This window comes from Pleurodeles waltl, chromosome 6 (genome assembly GCF_031143425.1).
Source record: "Pleurodeles waltl isolate 20211129_DDA chromosome 6, aPleWal1.hap1.20221129, whole genome shotgun sequence".
NCBI lineage: Eukaryota > Metazoa > Chordata > Amphibia > Caudata > Salamandridae > Pleurodeles > Pleurodeles waltl.
This window is the reverse complement of record NC_090445.1, coordinates 1366864746-1366878510: the sequence shown is the minus strand read 5'-3', so window position 1 is coordinate 1366878510 and position 13765 is coordinate 1366864746. Positions and strand designations below refer to the sequence as shown.

The 13765-nt window shown below is 44.2% G+C and overlaps 1 protein-coding gene across 1 annotated transcript in view; it reads left to right on the top strand.

The window, feature by feature from the left end:
* OGDHL (oxoglutarate dehydrogenase L) overlaps positions 1-13765 on the top strand; it is a 664251-nt gene that overhangs the window by 536660 nt on the left and 113826 nt on the right. The window contains exon 18 of the mRNA XM_069240663.1: positions 8972-9043. Within this exon, the coding sequence (XP_069096764.1) occupies positions 8972-9043 (72 nt within the window). The remainder of the gene's footprint in view (positions 1-8971; positions 9044-13765) is intronic.

Genomic DNA, 13765 nt, shown 5'->3' with positions numbered 1-13765 from the left:
TGCTTCTATTGGCAAAGTGCAGGGTGTCCATGAGATGGGGTCGCTGGAACTCGCTGCGTAAGGTCGATTGGTTAAGAGATGCAGCCTATTGCCAGGAGCAACTTTGCCTATGCCTGCAAACTAATGCCTGCTGGTTCACAACCTTCAGACTGTTGGGCACCCCTGTCGACATGGCTTCAGATGCAGGCAGATACTGAACTTGCAACGGTGAGGGAGCATGCACAGGAACCTCTTTCATTGATAGAGGTGCAAGGCTGCTGCTCTGTGTGCGCAGTTATGGATCAAGGCTGTACTGTTCTTATCTCATTGAAAGCATGAGTGCCCCCCTTCCGCTTTGCGTCCTTCCCCTTCACTTCCCTTCTATGAACTACTTCTTTCCTCTTGGTGATACTGCCTTAGATTTATATATTGTGGACAAATGACTGCTTCAACGGTCTAATAATGATTTACAATTTGTGACCAAGTTGCTATGCACTTCACTGATGAAAACAGCAAGGTAGAAAATGTCTAGAAGTATTTTGTGGTTATCCAGTATTGGATCTTTCATAAATTCACATGCTTGAATCATCCCCGTCGTCGAAGTGGGAGTCCCACGGTACATAAAATAGCAATAATTAGCAAAAAAAAATGTTGGGACATAGGCTATAATGGAGACAGCAATTGCTCACATAGCCTATCCATGTCCTTTTGTGAAAGGACCCAAACCTGCCTGCTGTCCAATCAGGCACCAGCACTCTCTAGAACCTTCTCCAGAGAAGCTCCCTTCCTCAGATTTTCTACCGCACGTCGTGTGAAGGGAGTCTCCCTGAGCTCTGCTCAGTTTTTTTTCTTCTACTTCAGAACTTTTTCTCTCAAAAGAGTTGAAAATATGTCAGATTCTTCTAGAAAAGGCCTTTTCCGCCCTTGCAAGACTTGTGGAAAGAAAAGGCTCCATGTGGATGACCCACATAAAGACTGCTTGTATTGTCTCTACCCACAACACCAGGTTAAGGACTGCAAGATATGTCGCACCTTCTCCACAAAGACCCTCAGAGACCGTGAGGGCAGGCTCCTGACATGGTTACAGGATAAATCCTGTACTTCAGGTGAGGAGAGTGGGTCAGAGAGGCCACACGAAAGGTCCAAATCTGAGGACCTGGGCCACACAGAAAAATCCAGGAAGAGGCAGAAATCACATAATGGGAAGGGCTTACAGACTGCTGTCTCCTCTGAGCCTTCCTCTCCTCTTCAGAGGAAGGAGTCCTACCGTCTCTCTCCTTCTTCAGAGCATTCTACTTCTGGAAAAGTGACTCTAAAAATCAGATCGACGACGACATCACCGTCGACGACCGTGACGATGACGACGGTACCAACAACTACCGTCTCCACTACATCGTCGACGAGGCCGTCGTCAGCGTCGACTACTTTAACATCGACTGTAAGGGATCCTATCCCCTCAATCAAGTCCCCGTCGACGAGTATACCATCGACGACAAAAACATCGTCGTTTATAACACCGTCGACGACTGCCCCGTCGATTATGACGTCAGCGACGCCATTGTCATCGGCGGTTTCGCCATTGACGGAGACACCGTCAAAGAAGTCTTCGTCGACGGAGACAACACTACCGTCGACGACACTACCGTCGACGACACTACCGTCGACGAGACCACCGTCGGCGAGACCACCACCGTCGACGAGACCATCGTCGATGGAAAAATCTGTACCATCCACGGCTACATCAACTTTCACGCCATCGACAGCACTGGTGCCTATTAGACAGATAGAGGCCACTCCTGCCTCTTCCAGGTCTCCAGATCTCCGAGCCATGGTCAGGATCACATCTCTACCCACACCGGACATTTATCCAATAGACACATCTCCAAACAAAGTGTCGACTTTAGTACCCAGTCATCTTCTTGACTGGGAGGAATCTGACGAAGGTCCATTCAGAGATGCACACAGCCCCTCGCAGCTCCATGTCAAGTACCAAGATGAGGATGACGAGGATGAGTATGACCAATACCAACCATACTACTCTCATCAGGAACAATATTACCAACCACGAGAGCCTCAACATAGAGATTCTGTACAGATGCCTTCCTCCTTAATCCAGGATTTACAATCTATGCTACAGGATTATAGGAGAAGGTTCCCACTGGCAGCAGAACATCAGCCACCAGCGCCAGTTTCTCCAGTGACACCAGTCAATGTCCCTCCTCCTCCAGCTACTCCAAGATTGACATCCCACTCGGTGTTAGCTGCACCCCTAGAGACGAAGGTTCCACTTCAGGGGAAGAGGAAGAAGAGGAAGGAGAAATTTCCACTCCACAACATCCTACCGAGGAATGGAATGATTACTTGGCCCCCACTCCTTCTCCACCACCTCCTCGCCCCTCTGATTCTCCACCCGAGGACATAGGTGGTTTCCATAATCTTATGGACAAAGCCGCGGTACGTTTCCACCTTCCAACATCTGTCTCCCAGTCGGAATGTTTCCTATATGATTTTAAGGAGCAATCACGGAAGTCGGTACGGTCCATTCCGATTATTGATTTCATATGGAGCAAAGGTACAAAGATTATGCGAAACCCGGCTACGGTTCCTCCAGTTCCGCAAAAACTGGACAAGAAATACAAGGCAACCCAAGATTCTCCGGAATGCCTTACTGGCCACCCAAAGCCTGACTCAGTGATCTCACAGGCTGCTCAAAGGTGCTCCAAAAACCCATCGACGCCTATCGCTACTCCTCCAGACAAGGAAGGACGGAGATTGGACAATATAGGCAAAAGATTCTCCTCCATGTCAGCAATCACTGTCAGGGCAGCAAATTCTTTGGCAATTCTAGGTCGATATGACCGCCAAATGTGGTCCGACATGCAACCTTTCCTGGACCTCATCCCTGAAAATAAACAAGCAGAGGCACGGAAGATCCTCCAAGAGGGTGAGCGTACGTCGGAAGAAATTATCGACTGCGCTCTTGACATAGCCTCTACTGCTTTCTGTCAACTAGCGGGTGCCGCGGTCTTACGACGGCAAGGTTGGCTCAAGGCCACATCTTTTAGGCCAGAAGTGCAGTCCCGAGTCCTAGACATGCCCTACGATGGCGAATCTCTATTTGGCAAACATGTAGATGACGCGCTCCAAGCCATCAAGACCGACACTGACACTGCCAAGTCCCTGGGTACCCTGCAGTATCGGAAACAGCCCTTTCGGGGGAGCTAGAGGAAAAGTTTTCACCTCATTTCGAGGTTCCTTCCAACGGCAATACCAGCAATCCCAGTACAGGCCTTCATACCACCAACAGTACAGGCAATCATTGACTGCTTCCTATACCAGACAAGGAGGTAAACGAAGACAGGGTTCGCAATCCAGGGATCAACCCAGAAAACAATGATCTTCTACAGGCACCAGCTATGCTCCCCTAATGCCCACAACATCAGCAAATAGGAGCAAATATTTCCAACTTAATCCAAGAGTGGAAGAAAATAACATCAGACAGATGGGTGCTGGATATAGTGACAAGAGGTCATACCCTGGAATTCACACAAAAGCCACTGCTTCATCCACCAACATCAGGCAGATCTCTCCATCTTCGTCTGCTTCAAGGGGAAGTATTTAACCTTCTTGCCAAAGGAGCTATAGAGGCAGTTCCTGTGCAACAACGGGGTCTCGGATTCTACTCCTGTTTTTTCCTCATAAGGAAGAAGTCAGGGGAGTGGCTTCCTATACTAGACCTCAGGAAACTCAACAAGTTCCTTCGGAAGCAATCTTTCCGAATGATCACACTGTCAGATATCTTGCACCTCCTGAATCCTGGAGATTTTATGACAACTCTAGATCTCCAGGACGCCTACTTCCACATACCAATACAACGAAAACATCGCAAATATCTCCGCTTTACAGTAGCCGGTGTCCATTATCAGTTCAGAGTCCTACCATTTGGTCTCAGATCAGCTCCAAGAATCTTCACGAAATGCCTTGCCCCGGTCGCAGCCTTCCTCAGAAGCAAGGGTTTCCAGGTGTTCCCATACCTGGACGACTGGCTCATAAAAGCTCCGTCATCTCTACTAGCTTCCAAAGCTACAAACGCCTGCCTAAAACTATTCCACAGTTTGGGTCTAACAGTGAACCTACAGAAGTCAGTCGTGTTTCCCTCATGCAGGAGAGTTTTCCTAGGAGCAGAATTAGACACTATCCAAAACAAGGCATATCTCACTCTAGCAAGGCAGCAGAAGCTGACCCACTTAGCTGTCAGAATCTCCGCAAAAGAGTTTGTTTCAGTACAACTGTTCAAATCGCTCCTGGGCATGATTTCCTCAGCCATAGTCCTAGTACGGCTAGCAAGACTCAAGATGAGGCCGCTGCAAGAAGAACTGCAACTTCAATGGACCCAGTCGCAAGGATCCTTCGACGACTTAATAACTATCACACCAAAAATTCGGCAGGCGTTAGAATGGTGGTCTCACACCAACCACCTCTCCCAAGGTCTTACTTTTCTAGCACCAATAACAGACTTTGTCATCACCACGGACGCCTCCTTGGAAGGATGGGGAGGCCACTTACAGGACATGCGCAGTCAAGGCAGATGGTCCAAGCTCCAAAAAGAGATGCACATAAATCTGTTAGAGCTGAAAGCGATTCATCTCACGCTCAAAGCTTTTCTGCCACGCATCGCAGGATCATCAGTGTTAGTCAGAACGGACAACACAACAAGTATGTTTTACATCAACAAGCAGGGAGGAACAAGATCCCTCTTCCTCTCAAGAGAAGCTCAGTCTCTTTGGAACTGGCTCACACTGAACAATGTCCGCCTCAGGGCGGAGCACCTGGCTGGGGTCAACAACGCTCTAGCGGACTCTCTCAGCAGGACGGACGACAACTGCCACGAGTGGGAACTCAACCAGAACATACTCGAGGGCATTTTCCAATGATGGGGTCGGCCGATCCTAGACTTATTTGCCACCAATCTGAACGCCAAATGCCAGTTTTACGCCAGTCGATACCCACTCCCGGGGTCGTGGGGAAATGCTCTTTTGATGAGATCGTCCGGGATCTTTGCATACGCTTTTCCCCCCATTCCACTGATTCCCAGGCTCCTCAGGAAAATGAAGGCCGAATGCTGCAGGATCATTCTTATAGCCCCCAAGTGGCCCAGGCAGTACTGGTACACGGAGCTCCTACTCCAGTCAGTAGCCAATCCAGTCCGCCTGCCTTGCAACCACAATCTTCTAACGAAGAATCAGGGTCTCATCCTACATCCCGACCCAACTTCACTACAATTGCATGCTTGGCTCCTGAGTACAGAGAGTTTCACGATATGAACATTGATCAAGAATGTAGACTTAGATTATCTAAGGCACGAGCAGAGAGCACGAACAAGACATACAAGCTCAAGTGGAAGAGATTCTGTGTTTGGTGCTCTCAGAACAATTTTCACCCATTTCAAATTAACCCTGAGCAAATTCTTTCTTACCTGCTCTCTCTCTCTCTCCAAAGCTGGTCTTTCCCATGCATCACTCAAGATTCACCTAGCAGCTATAGCCTCTTACAGGCGATCGGCTGACATGCCATCTATCGGCTCATCCAGAGTCATCAAACAGTTTATGAAAGGGCTTTTCCGCACTTTTCCTCCGGTGCGATTACCTCCGCCAGAGTGGCATCTTAATATTGTCCTTTCCCAGCTCATGAAAGCTCCTTTTGAGACCATTCATAGGGCGGAGCTCAAGTACATCACTTGGAAAGTGGCAACCTTGCTCGCTCTCACCTCTACCAGGAGAGTCAGTGATATACAGGCGTTCACTACTAAGGAACCCTTCTTAGTTTTCTCTGAACACTTCGTTATGCTCCGAACCAATCCCAAATACATCCCCAAGGTTCCATCTTCGTTCCACCTCAATGAACCCGGTATTCTACGAACCTTTTTTCCAAACCCTACTACGATCGCAGAGAAAACTCTCCACTCTTTGGACATCAAACGATGCCTAAAATTTTATCTTCAAAGTACCAAACACATCAGAAAATCAGACCAACTCCTAGTATCTTATTCCCTTGGACGACAGGGAACAGGAGTAACCAAGGCCACTATAGCCCGATGGATTTCTTCGACAATCCAGTTTTGTCACACCAAGGCAGGAAGACCGTTGACTAGGCGCCCGAGAGCCCACTCCACAAGAGCAGTCTCCACATCGGCTGCTTTGTTTCAAGGTATTGCCCTTGATAAAATATGCAAGGCTGCGACATGGAAAACTACGCACTCCTTTACGCAGCACTATTGTTTGGAGTCATCACAAAGAACCGACTCTCTAGTAGGACAAGCTGTTCTACGCCATCTCTTTCATTAAGGTGAGACCTTTCCTTAGTTATAGACAAATGGTTTGAAACGCAAATAACCATGTTTTCTATTATGCTTCCATATGAATATGTAATGTGTATGTATGTATTTATATATATATATATATATATATATATATATATATATATATATCGGCATTTACAGCATGAATTTCAGTATTTGTGTACATGTACTTAAAAGTATCTATATTCCTTCGAAGCTCACGATGAGAAATTTATGAGTTAACTATTTATATTGGAGATAGAAGGTCTTCATGCTCGCACCCTCCATCCACGTTGGTTACAATGTTTATCAACCATACTGCTGTCTATTCAGATTCAAGCATGTGAATTTATGAAAGATCCAATACTGGATAAGAAAACAAGTTACTTACCTGTAACTACAGTTATCCAGTATTGGTATCTTTCATAAATTCACATGCAACCCACCCTCCTCCCCTTTGATGCTCACATTTCCTCTCAGGTTATAATTTTTTCACTCTCGTGCTGGAAAATCTGAGGAAGGGAGCTTCTCTGGAGAAGGTTCTAGAGGGTGCTGGTGCCTGATTGGACAGCAGGCAGGTTTGGGTCCATTCACAAAAGGACATGGATAGGCTATATGAGCAATTGCTGGCTCCATTATAGCCTATGGCAAAAAAATATTATTTGTTAATTATTGCTATTTTATGTACCGTGGGACTCCCACTTCGACGACGGGGATGATTCAAGCATGTGAATTTATGAAAGATACCAATACTGGATAACTATAGTTACAGGTAAGTAACTTGTTTTCTTCTAGTTTATACGTTATCATAATAAAATCCAATAAATAAATAATTAAAAAACTATCTACTTGGTCCCATTGTTGATTTAAGCTTAGTGATGCTAGGGATGTAGAAAGATTGTTCCTGGATGGAGAGTGGTCCCTGTCAGCAATTTCTTACCACAGGGGGTAGTTCATTGTAACAGAAGTAGCATTTCTTAGTTTGTTGCAAAGTTTTCTGAATGCCCCTTGCCTTGCGAGAATTTGTTTGAGGAGGCCGAATTACAGTCTCAACTGGGCTGGTGACGAATGACATGGGAGATGGAAAACTGACTTATAAATCCTGGTTACCAGTTTATCCAGATGGGTGGCATCTCTGCTTCTTAGTGCTTCACTGCCATAGGCTATGGTAGGAACTAATTTGGCCTTGTATGATCTTCAGTAGGGGTCTGTGTGATAATGCGGAAATTGTTGGCTTTAGACGCTGGAAAATGGCTGAAAGAGTTGGATTTCAGCCACATGTGCTGCTTGAAGGAGCCCTGTCTTTCAAATAAGAAACCAAGGTATTTATATTAAGACATGATCTTGAGTTCTTCATTTCTGAAGTTCCACTTTGGTGAGCCAGGTGGAGGCTTGCCCATTATCATGATTTTTGTTTTCCTCAGATTGATCTCCATGGTGGACTTTCTGGAGTATGTGGTAGTGGCATTCAAAATTCTCTTACGACTGACTTGTCCAGCTGAGTAGCACTAGATCATCCGCATACACTAGACATGGGAGAAGTATGATCCCAACCTTCGGGTATGAGCGATAAATCTGTTTAGGATAGGTGGGAGGTCAGCCAGGAACAAGTTGAAAAGCATGGGGGCTAAAACGCATCTTTGTGGAAGACTTTAATAAGTTTGAATCTTTCAGGACAGATGGGTGCCGTCTCCCAACTTTGTTGTAACCCAGGTGTTGGTGTGCAGGAGTATCAGGGCTTGCAGCAAGAGGTGAGATATGTTCCAACTTGCTGGTTTTCCCTCAAATTTACTCCGATAGACTCGGTCATATGCTGCCTTGTAGTGAATGGAACAGAGGTAAAGGGGCTGGCGATTAATTTTGTGTTCGTTGAACGCTAGCGATAGGGTTAGTATGTTTGATGCTGTTCCCATGCCTGTTGAGAACCCTGTTTGATTGAAGAGTATATAGCACTCTTCAGCAGCATGTTTTTTATAGAATGGTCCACCATCATTTTGATCGATTGTCATTATTGTGCTATGAAGTCTAGAACAACCCTTTTTGAGACTGGCCACTTGTAGAGATATTCTCAGCAGTATTTCAGTCTGCGTCCTCTCCTTAGCATAAACTTGATATACCGCTAGTCATTTATTATGCCATGGTGTTGGCGTATCATCAATAGGAAAGGTAAGAAAATGAGAGACGCCTTTTGGGAGGTATGTGGCCTATTTTAATGGGAAAATCAGCAATTTGTCCAACATCTGCGATTCCCAACGAAGTTGCAACAACCTTGCCTTCAAAATGCCCCTGTATTAAAACTGGGTATAACAGGGTCGCTAGGCTACTGCATTGGCTGCGGCTAAATATTGTGAGAATCCAAGAATGTCCTTTTGTGTTTGGAGTATGGTCCCCTCTACCCTCCTACCAACAGTCTTAACCATCATGAGGCATCTTTCTTTTTAACTAATAAATAATGTTTCATAATGTAGTTTGCCTCCTTAAGAAGCAATCCTAGTGAACGTTCTGTTCTTGTATGATTAATTTCAGTGACTATTGCCATTCAATACTTCCAGCGCACCCCACCCTCCACCTTCGCCCTTTTTACTTATGTCAACTGGGAGGTCACGTGAGGCACAGATTTGTAATCTCTCTTTTTTTCTCTGATTTGATTAACAGGGCCCGGAACATTCTTCAGCGAGGCCTGAAAGGTTTCTGCAGATGAGCATTGACGATTCCGACGCGCGCCCAGTAAGTTGATTTGTCTTAAACGTGCTGTGCTGTCCCATCGTCTTCGCTCTGTTTCTATAACCTGTCCTGCTCACTGCCTCCTCGGTATGTCTGTGTCCCTGTCTCTAGAGCAGTGTACAGTGTTGTCCAATTTGTATAGTGCTCACTACTCCGGTGTGTGGCACTGAAGGACTTGCCCACAAAGGCAGCATGCAACAATGCGTGGGGTGTCTATTTAGAGGAGTTTTGTTTTGAGCCCTTGTTGAAAGTTTTTTGTGTCATGCGTGATTCACCAGGGAGGTGCTCTAATCTCGCTTTGGGGTGCAGCACATAACGGTGTGATGGGTATGAGAGAGGCTGCAGTAGAAGGGGGTTGACTTGCATTATTGTGGTGCAGTAGGGTGAAGCCAGCTATACAAGAGAGGTTCCACCTCGATGACTCAAATTAATTTTATTTTATGTAGTATTAGAGTACACTTCACACACCACACAGAGGGCTGATACTGCAGCCTCCCTCCTGGAACTAGTCAGTTGGCCTGCAGGGTGTGCGCTGAAAGAAGAAGGTTCACAGAGAGCTAGGTTATAAGGTGTGAGCTGAAATTCTGTTGTTCCTTAAGTGCTAGGGTTTGTGCAGGGTGTAGGGTAAAATAATAAGGTTCTTAAAAATCTAGGGTATATGCAGAGTATGGGCTGAAAGATGTTTTACAGACTTCAGGGTATATGCAGGGTGTGATCTGAAAGACTGGTTCCCCAAGCACTAGGGTTAATGCAGGTGTGGGGTGAAAGAATAATGATTGCAGAGAGCTATGGAGTATCCAAGTTTTAGACCAAAATAATAAGGTTCCTGAACCCTTGGGTGTTCTTAGTGTATAAGGTGGAAGAATAAGTTACAAAGAGCACTGTGAATTGGGTAGTCAAATAATTTGCGTTGTGAGACTTTACCCTTTTGCTCTACTCTTACTGATGTGGTAACTCAGACAAATGTCTTCCCAAACAGTTTAGTCTTTAGAAGTATCCTCAAATGAAGGTGATTGGATTCTGCTTTCAGGCACCGGTTTGGTGCATTTCGGTACGTGTTTTTGATGCCTGAAACTCTCTTGGTTGACCAGATAATATTTCACTTAGCCTAGGTTTTTGGCCGCAGCGGAAGCCAGAGCTGGTTACTCAAATGCCTGTTGGCCATGTATGAGTTGTTAAATGAAAATGATTCCTTAACAGAAGATAAATATACAATTGCAAAACCTATACTGTGTGTTCTACATTTCCCTTCTCGCCTTCTCTTGGCCGCCTCTTTACTTTTGTTTTCCACTAAAGCATCTTTTCATTCTGAAGCGCTATTTTTCAAGCTAGCTCCGACAGGAGGATTTGTGTGTTGTTTTCTTACGCCTCTTGCACGGCGCCTGTATCTGACTCATTTTGCTGTTCTGTGAGAATGATGAGGATTTGTCTGGCAAGAAAGCAAATAAATAACTTTTTGTCTTGTGCAGTCAAGCCGGGACGAAATCTTTAACTGAGACAATATGACCCGATCACAGAAAATGAGCTGGGGAAGTGTTAACTTAAAGCATGCTGTGTCAGTGGTGTGGGCTAACTGGTGCTCTGAACATTTGTAGAGCTGTTGTTTGTTATCACATTTGTCAGTGTAAATGTTTTTTTGTTTTTTTACAAAACTATTGGAATGGTTTCTTTCGATGGAAAGCATAGCTGCACGTATTGATATCTAAACAGGAAGCTGTAGAACACCTCAATACGAACACAAAAATTATACAAAATAACATCAAAACGGTGACAATAGAACACACCATTCATTACACCACCGCAACACATAGTCCTCACAACAGTGCAACACTTAATCTCAACAACAAAACACAGTGCAAACCTAATAGCACACAATGTACAACAAAAAATGCTATGTAACGTAATGCAAAAGAAACATTGACATTTTTGTGTTATTTGTTATGTTGTGTTGCCGAAGTGTGCTGTTCTGGTGTATTACAGTGATGTTTTGTTTTGTTTCGTTAATGTGATTCGTTTTGTTGTTGATTTTGTATGTCATGTTGTGATATTGTGTTTATATTTGATTGTCTTTTGTTGCTATTGTCTTATGACTTTTTTCTTTTATTGTAATGTGGTGTTGTATTGTTTATGCACTTCAAGTGCAGCCTGTCTCCTTAAACATTCACAAGCATCCTTGTCTCAGAATACCACCACCGAAAATCCCCGCATTTTCCATCAAGTATTACTGACTTTGAATAAATAAACAAATACTGTTGTATTTTGTACATAACTAATAGACAGCACCTCTGATTTAAATATTATATCACAAGTATGCCCGCCAGTTGTGCTAGTACATTTAGTAAATATTGATAGTATCATTCGGACCAGTTTTGGTATCTGATGATGCAAAATGGCCTGACTAGTAAATGACAAACTAATACTGGGCTCTTCCAGGCCCTTTCAAAGATGAAAGTTGATGTCTACCTCGTTGGAGTAGCCCACACACTTCACCATACACTGTAGTACCCTGTTCCCATTGGTGGTTAGTTTTGGGTTGCAATACTTCCATAACACTGTTCTATAATCCTCATTGCTGTGCTAGTGGGGCCTCGCCTGGGTTGCCAGTGTTGGATCTTTCATGGATTCATATGCTTGAATCATGCCCCGTCGCGAAAGTGGAAGTCCCACGGAATACTTAAAAAGCAGTACAAAATTATGCACATGGCCTAAAATGCCTATAAAACATTCACTTCAATAACTTATCCATACCATTTATAAAGAACCAAACTTCAGCAAATCAGGCAACAGAACCCTTTAGAACATTCCTCTCAGAGGCTTCACTCCCTCAATTTTTGTTTTAGCATGCCATGTAACAGGAGTCTTTCTGAGCTCTGCTCAGTTTTTTGCAAATGTATTCCTTATATAAAGAGTTTTCATAGGAAAGAAAACATTCAAACTACACCTGCCAATATCTGACTACTCAAAATGTCAAAAACAAAAATAAAGGACTTTTCAGACCTTGTAAAACATGTGGCAAGAAAATGATACACTTAAAAGACCCACACATGGAGTGTATTTAGTATCTCTATACTTCACATAAGGTAAAGCCCTGCAAAATGTGTTGTACCTTTACTTCTAAGACACTGAAAGAGACAGATGGAAGGCTTGTCATTTGACTCCAAAAACTGAAATCCAAAGAGGCTCCTCTTTGAGGAGGAAAGTGAGGATTCCTGAACAACAGAGATGAGATGCTGACAAAGTGACAGATCTCATGATCAATTACCTTCAGGATCACCAAAAAAGGCACTGAAAAATCCTTGTCATGGTTCATCGGGAGAGCTTAGAAAATAAGGACCACAACAATATGTCAAGAAGCCTGCTCCGTATATAGACCAACACTATGGTCATCATCAACTTCATGAGGGCATGGTTCAAATGCCAGTGACTCTAATAAATGATCTGCAAAGTATGTTGCAGGATTATTATAGGAGGTTTCCAGAACCTGCAAAAGCTGCATCTTAATTACAGCCAGGAAGACCACCACAATCCCCTCTAATACACCCCCCCCACTCTGCTCATAGTACAGAGTACGTTTCCTATGCATATCACACCTAAAAGGACACCAACTTCGCACCTACAGATGATGCAATGTCCTCAGACGAAGCTGTAGAAGGAGGAGAAATTCTTGACAATTGATGTACACACAATGAATGGAACGACTACCGAATCTCAGCACTATCTCTGCCAGAACCACAGCCGGTACACTCTCCTCCGAACAACATTGATGGTTTTCATAGCTTGATGAAAAGGGCAGCAAAAATGTTTCAACTACTACTGATAATAAAACAATTGGATTGTTTTTTTATACAACTTTCAGTAACCAGATAAAAAATCAGCCAGAGTAATCCCTAGCATAGATATTATTTGGGAAGAAGGTATAAAAGTAATGAAAAACCCAGCTATGAATTCTGCTGTGTTACCTAGGCTGGATAAAAAAATATAAGGCACCGGAAGATTCACAATTATGCTTATCTGGTCATCCAGAACTGGGTTCAGCAGTAACACAAGCAGCTCAATGTCGATCCAAAAATCTATCCACACTTTTTACCACACCACCTGATGAAGAAGACCGGCACTTGGATAACATAGGAAAACGTTTTCCACCATGTCAGCAACTACTGTTGTAGTCGACAATTCATTGGCAATTCTCGGCCGCTATGATAGGCAAATGTGGTCAGATATCCCCACAAATCTAAATCTCTTGCCAGAAGATGAGAGGAGAAGCAAAAAAGATACTACGAGAAGGTGAAAGAGTTTCCTCTGGAATAATTGACTGTGCAGTGGACAATGGTTCAACAGGTTTTTGCCAGCGGGCGGGAGCTGCTGTTCTCAGGAGGCAGGGTTGGCTGAAAGCAACATTGTTCAGACTAGAAATGCAAAGTAAAATCTTAGACATGCCATACGATGGGGAAGCCATGCTTGGCAAGCATGTAGACAATGTTTTGCAGGCAACTAAAGCAGATACGAATACTGCAAATCCTTTGGGTACCTTACAAATGCCTTTCTAAGGAGCAAGAGGAAGCAGTGAATACAGCCACCAACTGCAGTTTACAACAAACAAATTCCAAGAAGGAAACAAGCTTCTCAAAGAATGGAAACTGCTCCGAAAACAATGATGACTTGATGGTGCTGGTTACCCTCTGTTTGTGTCAGAAACATATTGGGAGCTGAATCACAAATTATTTA